Below are 18434 nucleotides of genomic sequence, written 5' to 3'. Positions count from 1 at the left end.
GGAATGTCCAGTGGTTGGCACACAAAATATGACAAGAACCCGGAAGGATGTTTGACATTCGTTGAAAGCATGGAGATCTCTCTCCACACATAACCTGGTACAGCTTAGATCTGGGCTACTACAGCGTATAAAAGCATCGGTTGGAGAAGAGATGGGAATCAGCCAGTATATGTGCGTGTGTGTGTGTGTGTGTGTGTGTGTGTGTGTGTGTGTCTGTCTGTCTGCCTGTCTGTCTGTCTGTCTGTCTGTCTGCCTGTCTGTCTGCCTGTGTGCATTTATGAGTGTCATTTTATTTTTTTTTTTTTTTGCTGTGACAGTAAATGTTTCTGCACACTCATGTCCTTTCAGATGTAAAACCTGCCTTTCTTCTTGTGTTCACACAGGCGTGATATCCCTTTTGTTGAAACTAAGCAATAGACCAGTTCTGTAATGTAATCACTATTTTATGCAGGCTTTGTTTACAAAAGTTGCCCTCAACAACCACAAAGCTTGCCGGAGGCTTGCCCTACCTAGCAACAGTTAAATGAACTCCTGCCTATCGAACTAAATGGGAGGGCGCAGGTGAATGAAATGTTCCATTCTAGGCTGTTGGAAAAGAAATATTCATAAACTGTGATAGATTACAGAAATGGTCTTTTGCTTGTACAGGGCAAGCGAAAGGTTTACAAGTATGAGCAAAAGGTTCCTTTAATGCACATAAGCAATTGCTTTAGCTTGATGTTTTGCTCAACAGGCTTGTGCGTGTGCTTGTGCTTGTTTCATATATGCATAAGGCATGACTGGGATCCTCTTCCATATGAGCAAATTATACTATGCAGTTTCTATTTGTTTGTCAAAACTGAAGTTTGCTACTTCTTCCCACATTAAGTTGGCATTTAATAGCTGTCTCAATGATTACCTAAGCAAATGAAACTAGCATGGCGTACTTTATGAGATTGAGTTGTTATCCCCCTAGTTAGTTTCCCTTCATGAGAGCAGATGCAAAATAAACTTCTGTTCTGTGTAGACAGATATTAGCAAATCATGCATTTGTAAAGAAAATGTCTGAAACTACTAGGTGTTACAAAAAAAAATTTCCCACTTTTGATTCTTAATTGTTCAAAAATTATATATCAGATAAAACTGTCATTGATAAGAGTAATAGCTGAATAGTGTACAATTTAGTTGGAGGTGATTTGAATATGAAAGCCTATATTAGTTTCATGAAACAATGATTTATTTAAACGTTAGGTTCCAGATTTTGAGCAAATTTTAACCCTCTGTACAAAAATTGAACTTTACAGAGGAACCTATGATGTTTATGTGAGTGTGTGCTTACAATGACCCTGAACAGTAGACATGGCTACCACCTGTTTAGAGCTCAAACAGACATCATTTGCAACTTGTTTTCCTTTATCTCCAGAAGTAATGGTGCTATTCTCGCATCTGATATGAAGGTAGTGACATCGCCAACTTTGCTTTATTCTCTAAATTGTCTGCATCTCCAAAGAGCAGACGAGACTGCAAGCAAGGTCGCAAGAACACAAACACTGCACATGCACACAGCAACAACAAAACAACACCCTATTGCTGTATAATAATTATGTTTATGCAAGGTAAACAATTTGTTCCCCTGTCATGTAGGAGTAAGGTCATTATCTGGTGGATATAAAGTGAATGAATGTTTTTATTAGCCCTCACTCTTTCAAACCTGAGTTCAGTGCCAAACTTCAAGTCAGCACTTGCCTTCACACTCACAGCACATATGTTTGTATCTTTTCCTTTTCTCAAGATAAATGTGAACTTGGGAGCAAAACATTTCAGGGAGCTCCACATTTTTGCAGAATTTGTTGGAATCAGCTCTTTAAGGCCTCAGTGCATGTTTCAGCTGCGACAAATTCAAACTCGAGGAGAGCCTTTAGCTTCACGTCCTGATCACTAAGAGCAGAGAGTGCATGGCAGAAAAAAAACAAAGTCTGGAGAATTTTGTGCGCAAACGGGCCTGTTGAAACTCAAGTGTGTCTATTTTTCTCTCTCACTCTCTATCCTGCATGCATTTCTTCTTCTTCTTTATTTTTCAGTCTTTGTCTAGTTCACTTGTGTGCAGCCAAATAATCAATTGCATCAACTCTGTTGTCCTTGGTGTGTGCATGGAAATTTTTAGACCAATTTATCCACTTCAGTGTAATATAGTAAAAGTGAAAGGTACCAGCATTGATTCCACCAAAGACACGTCTGAAAGTCTTTACTTCGATCCTCGACCAAAGGTGAATATTACTGGTAGTAATTCAAACTTCATAGTTTTAATTACAATGGATGATCACTTTTCACAGATAATGCGATGAAATTATATTCTGTAGAAAAGAAATAGATACAGTCTGAATTTTGTGCAGGCTGTTGCAATTGGAGGGCACAGTTTGGGTTTTACAGAGCATTACGGTTTTTACGAGCTTTTGAGTTAATGATGTTGCTGCCTGTATGAGTGGGGCTTTTTCTTTCCAAGCAATGTATCAACTCTCACATGTATTTGAACTACACAGGTTTCAGTCATATTCACTGTCAAGCACATAATTAATAATAATAATAATAAGACAAATTTGTATAGCGCAGCTACTGTGTAAATATACTCTACTGCGCTGTGATGTAACAGAGCTCCTGACATTGTTACTGATTAGACACACAAAAAATAAGTAACAAATCAATCAAGGCTTCTGAAAAAAGGTAAGTCCTCAACAAAGATTTGAAGACAGCAAGTGACATACCTATTTCCTATTTCATAATTGCTAAATTGTAAACTGCTTAGGGTATCTTGTGTATTGCATAATGCAGCAAATTGTATAGAACCGGGACAGAACTGCTGCTGCAGCTACATTGCATTGGGTGTGGTGATGAGGGAAATAAATCATCTACACAAACTTAGTATGTCCAGTGTAGTGATTCAATTTGGATATAGTATTTTGCAAATGCACATGTACATATATTGTAGACACACACGACACACAGTGTCATACACATGCACGCTATGTTTTATGTAACATGGTTCAGAGGCACACAACTACCAAAGTGTTAATAGAAATATTAACTGTGAGGGAATACCCAGGTTACTTTACAATTCAGTTGTCACACATTTTGTTTTTGTTATTGTTTTGTTGGTACACAGATGCATATCTGCTCTTCAATGACATCAGTTTCTTGATATACTGTAATGTGTCAAGTTTTCGTGGTACATTAATTTTTGCATGTTTCGCGTGAAATCTAAAACCTGCGAAAATATCTTCACAATTTTCTCTGCACATCGTGAATGGGTTGACAGTTGCACAGCGGGAATTCAAGAACCCACAAATATGTTTTTGAGGCGCTCAGCACAAAAAAAAAAAAAATAATAATAATAATAATCGTGCGAAGATATTGACATTTACAGTATCTTGTGTAATAGCACATCATTTTGTGTACAAAGCTCTTGTCTGTCCATGTACTGAAATGGGTACCCCCTTTATAGGATATCCAGTATTAGTGTCATCGAGTATTTAGCATGTGGCTCTCCAAATGGCAACCTGCCTGTAATGCTTCCCTAGGGGATTGAGTGATCACACTGCACAATGTCTGTAATTATGGATAGTGATGGATTTCCTAGTGACCGCAATGTATATGATATACCTGGCATTGGTGTTATTCAGCGCGCTTAGTGTGATTTTGTAGAAAGGAACCTGCTCCAAATACCAACTATACAACGATTACTGTAAAAGTGGAAATTTTTGCGCGACTAATTTTTCATGCTCGGCCTAGTAAGAAGAGTTTCGCATGTTTTCAGTTCTGTGGAATCAAGACATCAATTACTGGAACATATGACAAGCAAAAATATATGCATGCTTTTATTTCCGCACTAGTTTCTGGTTGCGCGAAATGCGCGAAAAATTTCAACAGCGCAAAAATTTCCACTTTTACAGTATACTAAGATATCACCGTGATATGTCATCTGTTGCATGCACGAGGCATACTAAATCACCGATTATACACTGTTATTTTCTTGCAGAAATTGATAAATACCTATGGGATTTTTGTTGTTGTTGTTGTTTTTGTGGTACTTGCCGCTGTAATGCCTGATGTTAATGACCCGTGACGTATCCCACGTGCTTGAGGAAATCACATGACATTTAATTGCCAACAAATTGCTGAGTCCATGAGGTTACTTGTACTAGTGATTTCTCATTTTTGTTTTGTGTTAGGAATGTTTCGTAGCCACTTTCATTTTCAGGGGACTTCAGACTTAATACGATAGAATAATTGGTTCCAATGGGATATCTCGAGAAATATAGTTTTCTGCTCATTCATGTTCATACACCACAGTCCTTCTCTGGAACATTTCAAACAGCATGCAGTTCAATAGCAATCAGTCAATAACCAGAGTATATTGACCAACAAGCGGGAAAATTCATGTGTGAAATGATCACATCTACATTTTGAGAACATCCTCTAGCCTTCAACCCTTGTGTGGTTGTCCTTTAATTTCTCTGTCATGAGTAAATTGTAAGGTAGGCATTGTAGGTAACTTGCAGTGAAGTCAGTGTATAGCACCCTCTTCATACAATATGAAAGACAGCATGAATCATATCAAAAGTGAACTGAACACAGGAGCGATGATATTCGCGTTGCACGGATAGTACCAGTCCGCAATCTTTATTTGAATCAAATCGGTTTGCAGCCTTATTGAATACCGTAAAACCAGGACCATTCGCAGCATGAAACTTCAGGGAATCGGAGCTGTCGGCCATTTCCGTGGCATGAAACTGTTCCATATTGCCACTGGCATTCAACCCCCCCCCCCCCCCCTCCAAACTGTCATTTACTTTCATGAAAATTTGTGATGGTTTCATGCATGCAAAGATTTCTGGTTTTACAGTATTTGGATATTTGTTTATAACAAATGGCATGAAATCTTCAAGCACAATTTCTACAGAGATACGCTTCTAGGAACAAACAATGTCAGATAGAACAAACAGCTTGTATGTAACACAGATCATTACTCAAATGTACCTACCCTCATCATTATCATCAAATGACTTGTAAGGTAAGGATGCACTTACAGTCATCTACATCATCGTTAACATACTTGTAGGCTAATGTTTTGTAATGTACCAGTACTCTTATTTATAAGCTTTCCGTGGAAGGATAATGACCGACATGCAAACATCATGGTCAGCAGTGTTCACTGTTCAAGATAGCCATACATTCTTATTAAAGAACAGATGGGCTGCAATTCCCACAAAACTACATGCACACAGAATCGCCCCCACACGCAGGCAACACATCGTCACACGTTGTCACTTCACAGTGGATATTTGACCTTCGGATCTGCTGCCTCAACCGGCGCCAAGTGCCGAGCACGGCTTGTTGCCATGGGGCCGGATAGTCTTGGGACGGTTTCTTGGGATATGTAGAGATCTACTCACAGGGAAAGTTTGTTGACCTCTCTTCTAACGCTTGCGAAAGGTCTCTGTGGTAGGTTTAGGCATATTGCGTGGGTAAGAGAGATAAGCACTTTCTCATGCTTAAAAGAAACATGGGGGGGGGGGGCGGCGCTACAAAATGCTGAATTTCCCTGATGATGCTTTTGCAGATACATTACCTCACTGCACAATCATTGCCCAAAACTGTTTCAACTGTAGATGCCATGTATTCTGCGAGTTTGATATTTTGCGATTTGGGATTTTTCAATTTCATGGAATAATGAAAAAGTTTTTTTTTTCTAAGATTTCAATAAGGAGAGTTCATTTTCCACCTTGGTGACAATATGTACGACACATTTTGATACTGGAGGTAATATCCCGATGTACTTTGCAAGTTGCTGATGTCATGAATATTGGTTGACCCACGAAATTTGTGAAAATACAAACATCGCGAAATATACCTCATAATGAACAGAATCTCCACATAAAAATCAATTGTGGGCATTTTTGTACAAAGATAGTTTTATCTCCACTAATTCTGCAGACACTACAACTTGCCTATGCGGTACAGTTTGGAGTTTAAAAGTTGTCTGTACTTGCGAGATAAATACGTGCTGAGGAACACCCTTTTATATAGCGACTGTCAAAGATGCATTTACATTGACGCTACTGACCCTTTGTGTCAGACAACTTTAAGTTTTATTCCTGGTCCATAATCATCATAGTCTAATCCACTCAAGAAGTTTACTCACATTTTGGGCTCATACCTCTGCATTCAACTTTGCCAGCATCAAGATACAGATGTATGGATACACATTGAAAATAAACCTCTGTCATAAGAATCACATGTTACTATGTCAAAGCTACCAGGAGCAAAGATAAAAATTCCATACCGATATCACAAAAGCTTCTAGTGAATCATTGAAGAAGAAGAACAATTTTTGTTATTAATTCATGTGAACTACAAACGTAAGCAACTGTCACTGGCACAGGGCAGTCTACAAGCATTTTATGTCCTTGCACACACAAATATTTCTCAACATTCACCATCATTTGTATCAAATCTATCTGGAACAATGCCATGCAACTCCTTTCACGATCCCGTTCTGAATCATCTGGAGTCAAGTTGTGTCATGATAATGTCACAGTCTTGATTTGATGCCTGATGGCAGCAGGCCGTAGAAAATTTTTACAAATTGTTTCAAAAAGTTTCATAAATGGGCTCATACTTATTTTTAGAAGAACAGACATACAAAGAAACAACCACAATATGCACAAAACAGTGGCTCTCTTTCTCATCAGCTAAGATCAGTGCACAAAAACTGTCAAATAGTAATCTATAGGACCTGAATTCAATATATACAGTAATGCTTTTTCTTGTTTTTACACAAAGCCACATAAATCTGGTGGCATTTTCTAGTTGCATAGCATTTTTTTTTTTTTTTTTGGTAGTGATAGTGAAGGGAGTACCAGATAATATCTAGCCCCAAGGATAATATTTTCAAGCTTTCCATTAAATAAGTCCATCCAATCTAGTTATTTATATAAAAAAAAAAAAATGTAATAAATTGTGTCTCTGTAAGAAGATAAGCCATTTATTCACCTCTGAGCAATTCAAATCAGCCATCATAAAATGTATGTACATACAAAATTCATATCTGGGTATCTACTGTAATTATGCACTGTACTGTGTGCAATTGACTAGCTTTGCTCAGATCATGTAGCGAATCTACACAGTTTACATGTACATTTGTACCTCCATGGTATTCGGGGCATTATTGCACAGTTTTGTGGTCACAGCAGCCTAAAAGCAGGTCATCTCGACACGTCGATATCAATGTCAATCACTTTTCCGCTGGATACACTTTTATATGGCGCACGATGTGCTCTCGATATCAGATACCAATTCAGTTCATTGTTCTTCAAGAAAAGATGATGTCACTAGAATAGCAAATGTATGGACAAACTCTGATATGGCATGCTTGTGTTTGTACTTCAATATGTGATATAGATGCTACAATGTAATTTGAAATATTAATCCCCCAGTATGAATAGCAAAGAAGGATTGATTAGTTCAGGCGATCTGTACTCCTATGCCCCTTATTGCCACTATGGCTAGCAATACACTTCGCTCGTCATGTAGGCCGCTATGATACGATCTTGGTGAACTATCTGTCGCTCTACAGCTGTGCGTCATTAGCGTCTGGGTGAGTCATGCAGCTAAAGTTATGCACTTGAGGAGCTACCTTCATTTCCCTCACAACGAACACATGTATGAACAGAGCTTATGTGTAGAAAGCACAATGAACCTGTATAAAGAAGGCATATCTTGCTTTGTGTCAAAAGTTTTTGGCTCTATGCAGAGTGCCATGTTGCTACAGATTTCATATTAATGGAGCATTTGCTCTGAAGAGAAAAAATCCCCTAGAATAACATACGTGCAATGAAAAGTAATACATGTAGATCTGTTGAAATTAGAATTGAAGTAAAAAGAACAAGCAATCATTATTCATCTCAAATTTTTGTCAGATATTTCTCATATAAAGCTCATGAGCCCAGAAGAATGTATGCCATTTCTTCTTGTAATAACAATAAAAGGGACAAGCATCCTGGAAATCTGAATCTACAGGTGTATAGATCAACCAGTTTGTTTATCATTATGCAGCACAAGTCAAAATATTGCATATATGGAGTGCAGTAAACACTTCGGCACATGTTCATGAAAGATGCATGTATACACATCCCAAACATTAGCCGGGTTCACACGTACAAAATAGCGGGATGACGATCGCGATGCACATCCCGAGTTTTTTTGCGAGCGTCCACACGTACCAAATTAGCGGGATAGCGATCGCGATCGGTATCCCGCTAATTTGGCGAGCGTCCACACGTACCGAATTATCCCGCTAATTGCCGATAGAGAAAACAGCAAAGCCTGCAAACTGGGTCACACAGCGCCCTTTTCTATCACTGCCTGCGCGCACTTCCCTTTGTCCTTCGCAGAGGCCTCGCTGTTGTGATGTGCGCATTGCATGATGGGATATAAAAACTCGAGATTCTAATCCCGACCGTTCACACGTACCAGCGCGGGGCCAATTATTCCGCTAATTTATGAACTAGCGCAAGATTTCTTGGGATTAGCATCGCGATGCTTATCCCGCTAATTTTCGGGTTTTTTCTGTCCACACGTGTAAAAAACTCGGGATGACGATCGCGATGCAAATCTCGAGATTTGTATCCCGCTAATTGGTGTACGTGTGAACCCGGCTACTAAGTGTTTTTCCCTCCGGATCACTGGAACAATTTGTTACAGTCCGTTTGAAAAATATTATGTATCATTTTTTAGGAGATTGTACAAATCTTGTGAACACTGCTTAAAACAACTGCATTTAAATGACATGATATTCCATATGCTGTGTATTATTAGCCTATTGAGGTGATTGTGTTATTACACGTTTCCCATAGACACCTGCCCCAGTATATTTGGGACTATAAGTCTTCATCGGGTTACAAGAAAATGACTGTTCCTGATTGGAATGAAATTGCACCACTGTGGCTAATAATACCCCACATACTCATACAAATATTGCACTCCAAGGCCCCTGAAATTGACGATGGGTCCTTAAACTTTGAAGGGTTCCCACTTGATAACAGTAATGGGACATGCCACATGTTGTTGATCTGCAAGTAAGACCATTATACACCGTCTTGAGAACAATAAGTTAAATGAGTTACTGGATAAACTTGTTATAATTTCAGCTTGCCACAGTAAAAGGCCAGGAGCAGTATTTCAGACATGCCCTGAATACAGGAGCTTATTTGGTATAAACTGAGTGGAAAGGTTTTCTCATCTGTGATTTGACAATCTCAAATATCAATGCAGATTAAGCACTGAAGGATGTAAGCATACCATAGCAAATTTGGATATATGTCTCTTATGTTCACCAACCTTTCATTTCATCTTACAGTGTGTAGTGTTACATCATTCCTATTCAAGAATGCTTGGCAGAGAGCATGCTCATTGTTCTTCTAATCAACCTGAATCCCTTCGAGTGTAAATGAATACCGAACTTGGAAGTACAAATAATTGCGAAACCATTTCTCCGTGGAATCCACATCACATGAATCAAGACACATATTGAAGTCTGCACAATTAGCACACACTTTTGTCAATAATATCTATATCTTGCAGAAAGTATTAAGCCATTAAGAATTGTGGTTGCCAGAATTCTTCAGTGTTACTCCACAACATCTAAACAAGATGATGCATTTCTTTGTCATTTACCATAGCAACACAGTTAGTAGATATGTCATAAAACCCCAAAACAACTAAAAGATGGAAACATAACAGCATAATGATACTTCCATCATCCTTCGTTTCATTTTCAAATTAAAAAGTTCAAGGCTTTTCTTTCTCCTACTTGCACACTATATAATGGTGCTAAAGGCACTGTTTGTTTGTTGTTGTTTTGCTGTGTTTCTGTAGAAGCACCTTCTTTGGCAGAAATGATTGTTTTCTGGTTGCAGTTTTTCATGCCTGAGTTAGTGAAAGTTGGGATTGAAGGCAAAACATCGTCCAACAATTTCTTGTCGACTGCATAATGGTTCCGAACTAGTTTCATTGATACAGAGAGCTGCAAAATTTAGTGAGTGAAAGTTTGAAGAAAGTTTCCCAGCAGCTATGATCAGAAACTGGCAAGATTACGATACATTCATTTATGGTAGTTTTTGTGTATTTTTTGGCATTTGGTATCTTTGCATCATAGATAGCTCATCACCTGTCAAGAGTGAATCATAGTTTGACATTTGTCAGCCAAATCTCCGTTTCTAGATTCAAAGATATCGGCGAGTGCCATGCTCTGAAAAATGGGAATAATACTTTTGGGTGGGTGAACCAAGACTCCTAGTGGTGTATCCTCATCAGCTGTTCTTGAGATGTTTTCTGGTGACTACCCGGTAGATGAACCACAGGAGCTTTGAGCTGCACTTGTAGAGTGAAAGTCCGAGCACAATGAAAATGACAAACATGACAGCAATGACATCCAAGAGTATGTGTTGCATGCGACTCAGTTCGGTCGCTGTTGACTGCAGGTACTGGCCCCCATGCTTGATGACGTGCTCCACCCAGAAGGCGGCCCGTTGGGCGGGGGGCATGGGCCGATCCCTGAAGATGGAGGACAGCTTCTTGGCCTTGTTTGCAAAGCTGGAGGTGGTGGTGACCTGGCGGATGGCCTGATGCAGGCTCTCCTCGGTCACGGTGAGCTTGTTGACCACCACTCCGATGCCGGACGAGGTGACCCTGGCGGCGACGTCGAACTGGTCTCCGCGGAGAGGCATGACCACGGTGGGTACCCCGTGGTAGATGGCCTCGTAGAATCCATTATTTCCTCCAGGGAACACAAAGGCCTTGGTCTTCGGGTGACCCAGCAGGTCGTTCTGCGGCAGCCAGGGGAGAACTTTCACGTTTCCGGGCAACGGGAAGGGAGGGGTGTGGCTTAGCTGGAGGATCACGTTTTGGGGAAGTCGTGCGAAGGCGGAGATGAATATGCTGAGCTTACTGTTTGCGGCAAAGAGTTCTTCTGAAGACAGGAAGGAACCAAAGGTGCAGATGATGACGCCATGGTCCCCAGAACTCTCCACGAAGTCTTCCAGAGATGGTGAGAGTTTCTTTGGAGGCTTGGTGGTTAGCCCTCCGACCAGGACCACGTTAGGTGTCAGGGCACATGGATAGTCAGCCACGAAGTCACTGTTAGCGAGGTAGAGCTGGGTTTTTTTCACAATGTCTATCAGTTCAACAGAGCTGTTTTGCGTGTGCAGAAGCTCGTTATACCATACGTACTTGTCTGTCGTCAGCCAGGGGACAAATGCATAGAGGAAGGTGTTGAAAAAACGCTGCATAAAATTCATCTTGTTCGTAAATCCTATACCCGTGCAGGGCAAGTAGGATGGATTGAAATTGGATCCCGCTATCTCTGTCTCCATGCAGGGATTTGGAAATGATATGATGCCCACAAGTGGAATTTCCAGCATTTGAGCAACGATTGGCAGGCAAGGCCACAGCATGTCGTAGATGATAAGCGAATAGTTTGCGCTTCGTATCCTCTCCAGCAGCTCTTTGTCCGCGAGAATAGCCTGACAATCCATGAAGCGGTGCCGCGGAGGCTTGCTCTCGATATCCATGTTCTGGCTGTTGAGGGAGGACAGGAAGGCGACCTTGCTCAAGTTGGCATAGAGCTGGTAAACCACTTGCTTAGGCATGGCCGTGTTGAACACTTCAAAGCTGAACAGGTCGGCATTCGGCCCGCTTCGTGCCTGCTCATAGTACGCATCGCTCACAAAGTGGGTGACATTGTGACCCCTGTGCACAAGCTGCTCCCCTATAGCAGTGGTGATGTAGTAGTGGCTCCCCTTCCCCAAAATGGCGTTCATGAGTATTTTAGCTCCGGCAGCATGTTCAAAATTTGCATAAATGCTACAGATGGCCAAGAAAAAAGTAAATGCTTCCATATTAGTACTCTTTCCTTTAGAGAGAAGGCTTAGAGAAGTCTCTCCCACAGTCCCACAGCTTCACACGTGTGCTAGCGACCCTCTCTGCTGCCTGCCTGCCTGCCACTCCCTGTGCAGGCGTCTATCCAGCAAGCACTGAAAAATTTGCAGGTACAGGCATGTGCAGTACTCCGTACACGTGCCGGGGGATTTAGCGGAAGAAGGGCTGAGAGCTGTCCTTCGCTGGCATATATCCCCCTTTCGTGAGTGCCGTGCCCTGACTGGCAGTCGTGAGTGACAGACGAGTCGAGAGTCGCAAACTTGCCGCAGCCGGCCAGTCCGTTTTCTGTTTCGGCAAGCAAGCCACGACCAATCCTGCAAGCGATCCTCCTGCCCAGCCCCTTCCCACCAGCAGAATGTCTGCTCTCTGTATCGTGCATGAACTCTGAGTGAGCAGTGCGGGGAAGGCAGAGCATGCCGCAGCTCGCTAAGCCGGCTCTCAACAGGAATATTACATTAGATTAGTCCCCATTGGCTCACAGCGTAGTCTCTTATCCTTCGTTACTCTCCTCAAGTTTCACTTCCTCTTTCTAATTTGAGGCAAGTGAGAACTCCAAAGACACAGGTTACAGCCAATTTCTCCCCTTTCATACACATCCCTCACTCTGTACATGGGGGGGGGGGGAAGCTGTGAGAATGCTGTAGTTTAATTCTCCATTTCCTCTTTCTTGCTGTTCCAATGCTGTCATCATTTGGCTATTTCAAATCTGTCTTTCTCTTGTCATTCCGAACAACCAGGAAGTATGCATATTTAAAAAAAAAATAATAATAATAAATCGTTGAATGTCTCCTATAGAATCATTTGCAGAGCTCTATTCAGTCAACCACAAGTCATCTAGTTTTCATCCACACCTGTTTATTCTTTTGATTCAGCGCATGTTTCATCAAAGCTGCCCAGTATGTGTATTGGAGAGTGCTTCTCACAAAACGTTGCACATTCAGCAGTGTCGCCATGGCGACCTTCCTGGAAGTGACTAATCACAGAGCACGCCTCCCTTCGAGGCCACGCATGGATGATGACGCTGGGCCGAAGTCATACATGTTCTGTACACAAACAGAATGAAATGAAAATTCTCCTAAGCCATTGCATGCCAGACAGCACAATTGCATTAAAGAACTGTGACGGAGAGGTCTTTTTGGAATGATTTCTTAGATCGAAAGTCTGTAGAAAAGACTAGTGTCATGTATGTGTCAATACACTGTGATTCACAGATAAGCCAGTGACATGAATTAGAATGAATGGGACTAATCTGGTGATAATCTTTTAGGTAAAAGAGCGTGAATTATTAGCCCAGTTATTTCTATCAACAATCCTTTGTGATCACAGTCTCTGAATCCTGAGGCCTATGTTTTCTCCAATGTACATGTTTTTTTTTTTTTTTAATCTAAATGAACAAGCTGTCCTCTTTGAATCTAGGAATATAAATATGAGGTATGCATACTTCTGCTATGAGTTGTAGTAACTAATGAATATTCATAAGTTATGCCTTGCGTGATCTTCATTCATGAGAGCGCCGTAACTATGTGCATTCTTCTTGCGTATTCACAACAGACGCACTCTCGGCTATAACTCTATGCTCATGAATATTCATAAAGCAAGCCTTGTGCTTAGTCTGCATTCAGGGCGCAGTATCTATGGGCATCATAGCGTATCAAAACAGACACAAATTAGACTATAAATTGAGAAGAAATTGAATAATAATTCAACTGTTTAGCTGATTTGTGCTCCTAGCAGTTAGCAGAACTTTACAGTCGTTCTTCATCTTCACTACAGTCCAGTTACTGACACCAATTTGAAGGTATCTTTTACTTTTGTTGCTCCATTTAAATAGGAAAGAAATAGATTGGATTGAATATATTTTATTGTCATTCGATTATTGAGTGTCATTTATGTTTACCACTTGTTAACTGTCTCTTTATCAGATAGTGAATGTCTCGATTTTCTTGGATGAGACAGATAATTGTCTCATGGGACGGATTGTCTCCAGATATTGTCTTGTCAGAAATTATACATAGTAGGGACAAAGTGTCCTAGTAGCTGTGCTCAATAGATGAATTCTTTTAATGAATGTACTATTTTGGTTGCAGTATAATATGAGGCTTGTTGTTCCATATTGTCTTTGTTGCATGAACTCTATCATGATAATGTGCTTTATTGAAGAGTCCTGATATATTTTTCTGGAATTTTTTGTGACATTAATCTTTATTAGTCACACGACTTGAGTCATATAATTTCAGACTTGTACTCATGTCATAGTTTTGTAAACATTGAGTTTTATTGGAACGAATCCTGATGCACATCTTTTGTTGTTTTATTATTGACAGTGCACAATGATCCAACCTTTGACCTTGAGAGAAGCAGTAACGTAGGATTACTTGTGTAGTACCTCAGTAGTATGATAAGCTTGCATATCAATTGTACATAGTAATGCAAGAGTGAGCACTTGTATTATGTAAATACATAATTCCAAGTACTAGTATATATAAGGAGTAATTCAGTCAGTAGTAATCAACCCTCTATGATTTCAAACTATGACAATATAATGTATTTGTGTCATATGACACATTTCTTACTTCTGTTACTGACAATTTTCATACACGATAGAACTTAGAAGTGAGATATCCAATGAGTCGTTGGATATGATGGTCCATAGTATTCATAATGAATGTTAAGTTGTTAAATTGATAGATTACCGATGAGGTGTATGAGTCATACCTTTGATAACTAAATAGTCTTGTAGTTTACTGTCTTTAACCGTTTATCACTGATACAGGTAGCTATTGTTGTTTGGAAGTCTTGACCGTCTGATTTCAAGGGTTACATTTGGTAGGCACTCGGGCAACATTCAGGAGCTTTCAGTAGTTCGAGACTGTGTTGTTAATTGGTATTAATTTATTGGCGATGCACACTGAGCCGACAGAGTGAGCCAGTGTTGTAATTTGAGTGGTTAGGTGCCATGAAAATCCCGGCGAGGTGACTGGGGAGCTGATATACAAATGAACTTGGCGGAGCTCAGGGCTGGTTGCGTTTTGCTAGGGGCAGTGTCTCTGGGTTGACCGAATATTATCCGCGATTTAGGAGTGCTCTGCCGTTATATAAGTTGGATGGGAATACAAACATTTACCTTCAAAATACAACCCAATAACATCTGTAGAGACTAAGCTATAAGAGGATGTAACTAATGTTATACCCCGTACTCTATGTGTAAACGTAATCTTATTGTCATAGGAAAAAGGTGTCATCGCAAGGCGATAGACAGATTACAATGTATAGACAAGTGGGCAATTCATGGTCTGTATACTTCAATTGTAGAATTGATCACGACACTATACAATTTGTATGATTTCGAACCGTCTCATGGACAGAAAGTCCATGATTAAAAATGTCACTTTTGCAATTTATATCGAGACAGAGCCAAGTGAAATTATTGCCTGGATCACGAGAATGTGTTTGTGAATGTGAGATTGATATTTCGTATGGATGGTATGTCGAGCGTTGACAGTCGGACGGAATGTCTTGTAATCTAATAGCAGGACAAACTGTCCTAGTACACCAGTTGTCTGGAGTTAGCATCCCGAGACTTTGCGAGCTATGTAGTTTGTATATATGGCAAACAAATGAATCCTAGTCATCGCGCCTTGCACACTGCTCGGCAGGGGATTTTTAATACAGCACATTTGTTTATGTAGAAGTGTGCATGTCTTGGCCAAACATGCCGGAATTTGTAACAGCACAGTGATTGCAGTGAGTATACAACTCACCTGTAAGTTCCATGGTGATTGCTGGCAGTGCTTGTTGAGTTGATGTAGATGAAGAGGTGAAGAATTTAGGTGTGTTCAGGTGAAATATGAATGAAAGTTAGAACGGGGTCCCAGTTCTCCGTATTCAAAATTAATTGGGTGGTGGCAGCATTTTCTCTAACAATCGAGATCTTATATCAATAGATCGCGCGTACGGAAGAAATAATGGTTGGTACGCAAATAAAGAGAGTGAGAGAGAGGCACGCGCAGCAACAGCGAGTTCAAAGTCTTAAAGTTCCAGACTCTCGAATTCTGGTTGTGTGGTCTCTAATTAGATTTTTATCCCTTTTGGGGGGTTTCCCGCTATAGAATCATTATGTTTAAAACTGATGTAAACTTTAACTGTAAGCCTGGGAAGACTTAACAGCATGTGAATATTACAGTCAGTTTTTGCTCCCAGAATGTACATTCAGTCTTCTAGAATGAAGAGTTTCCAGTAGATTTACAAGGCTGTCATTGATTACTCAGTTAGTCATTAACTACACTTATGGGGGGGGGGGGGATCTGCTCAGTCAAATAAATCATCCTCATTATTTGAATGGCATTATGAAGAACATTTGAAGAAATTCAACATATTTTCACTTTTCTTGTAAATATAATAAAAGAGCACTTGACTCGCCCCTTTCAGGAGGCAGGGGGAATAATATATCCCTTACCATACATCAGAAACAAGTCAAAGGAATGTGTGTTTGTTAAAAAAAAAAAAAAAAAAGGAAATTTGGAGGGATTCTCTTTTTATTTTCTTTTAATTGTTCTATACAAGTGACATCACAGATTGTAGTAATCTTTTCATCTGGTGATGACAGCACTGAAGCTTAAAAAATTCATAACTTTTGAACAGATCATATAATATTTACAATGTACCAAATGTCACTTTATGTGTTCTACTAGTATTGCTGCTTTCACTCAATCCACATGTACATGTATATGAAGGTGAACTTGTCCTTTAAGTGTAGTGAAAGTTAACTCTCCCCAGAAACACCAGCACCGTAACCCCCCCCCCAAAAAAAAAAAAAAATGAAACAAAATCAGAAAGGAATCACGAGATCGCGAAAAGTGAAAGGAAATGATATTGAATGTGTGACCACTGCTCCTGACAAAACAAATCCATCACCACGTGTAGCACTTTATGCCATCTTCCCCACATCAGTGAATGTGAGAAGAATGATTGTTAACCCGTGAAGATGGACTTTTTTTGTTACAACACGCGATTTCCCATACACACCTGCCCGAGTTTACTTGGGACTCATCCTCAATGGGTTAAAGGGATGGAACAGTATTGGTGGAGATGAAAATTGGGCTTTAACTTTTTTGTGAGATACCAAGAAAACATTCGTGAAATAGTACAGAGTATGCCATTTTGAGAGGAATTCAAAGTTTATTTGATGAAAATGGGTTTGGAATAGCTGAAACATCCACAAAAAAAAGTAAAACAAAAAGATCGTAAAGTGTGGGTCCCACACTTTATTAGCATCACTCTGTTTTGGATATCTTAGCCATTTCTTAATCAGTTTTCCTCAAATGAACGTTGAATTCCTCTTGGAATTACATGCTCTTTCATATTTCATAAGAGGTTACTCATTATTTCACCCAAAAATGTTAAAAACCTGAAGTTAGGTCTCAACCAAAACTATACAAGCCCTTTAAATTCAAATGTGACAAAGTATTTCAGTAGTGCAAGTTTCAGAGATAAGGCATTGCTGCGATGCAAGGAACTTTTGTGACAAAAGAAGAAATGCTGTTATGGGAAGAGAACAACTTCAACATATCTTTAAAAGATGGTATGACTCATTCAAAAGGAGTCATGATTGCAGTTTAAAATAAATACATTGAAGTGAAAGAGTGTCTATTCCAACCAGGTAAACATGTCATTGGTACTTGTATATTATACTGTAAAATAAGTTATTTTGGAGTTAAAATTTATGCACCATCTGAATCTTCTGAGAGACAGCATTTCTTTAAAGATTTGTCCATGTGGTTTAAAGATTTATTTAAAGAGCTACTCATTTTGTTCAAAGATTTATTCATTTGGTTGAAAAGAAAACAACATAACAAAATAACAAAATCAGGTTTTATTTTTGGTGAAGATTTTAATTGCGCTTGTTGTGTGAATACGGATATCCATAGACTTTACCATGAAAATGAATGTAATATTTGGTTAGAGAAAATTTGTCACACTTTTGATTTGACTGATATATTGCAGAAAAAGATATCTGTTTACAAAGCAGTTTACCTTTAGAAAAAATATCTTTGGTTATTAGACTCATTTGGATTATTGGCCGATACTGAACAAGTTATGTTTTAATTTGTTTATTTGACTGACATACAACCAATTTTGATGCGTGACCATAATGCTATTTCATAGAAAATCTATGCTCTGAATCTCCATGAGGAGAAGGCATTTGGAAATTAAATAGTTCTTTACTCGGTGATGACTGTATAAACAGAACACTAAGAATGTTATACGAAAAGTTGCTCTGGGAAAAAAAAAAGTGCAACAAGCAAATTCTAAGGGATATGAGTAACATAAAGATTCAAGAACATTCTGTTGCCAAGGTAAATACAGCAAAGAAAAGTAATCAGAAAAAAGTAGAAGTTATAATGCATTGCAACATAAATTCAATAAATCCTTTGTGGAAAGCACTATGAAATCAAGTAATG

General features: G+C 39.5%; 2 protein-coding genes across 2 annotated transcripts in view; one reads left to right on the top strand and one right to left on the bottom strand.

Moving 5' to 3' along the window:
* Positions 1-18434, top strand: part of LOC140233508 (protein FAN-like) — a 56759-nt gene that overhangs the window by 25734 nt on the left and 12591 nt on the right. The gene's annotated exons all lie outside the window — the stretch shown is intronic.
* On the bottom strand, positions 10347-11933 carry LOC140233509 (UDP-glucuronosyltransferase 2C1-like). The gene has a single exon (XM_072313628.1). The coding sequence runs from the start codon at positions 11931-11933 to the stop codon at positions 10347-10349; it is 1587 nt and encodes a 528-aa protein (XP_072169729.1).

The sequence above is a fragment of the Diadema setosum genome, chromosome 9 (assembly GCF_964275005.1).
Source record: "Diadema setosum chromosome 9, eeDiaSeto1, whole genome shotgun sequence".
Lineage (NCBI taxonomy): Eukaryota > Metazoa > Echinodermata > Echinoidea > Diadematoida > Diadematidae > Diadema > Diadema setosum.
Note: the sequence above shows the minus strand (reverse complement) of the source record. Positions and strands in the feature narration are given on the sequence as shown.

What these genes read in the sequence shown, in the direction of transcription:
- LOC140233509 (XM_072313628.1), bottom strand. Translation starts at nt 11,933, where the DNA reads ATGGAAGCATTTACTTTTTTCTTGGCCATCTGTAGCATTTATGCAAAT.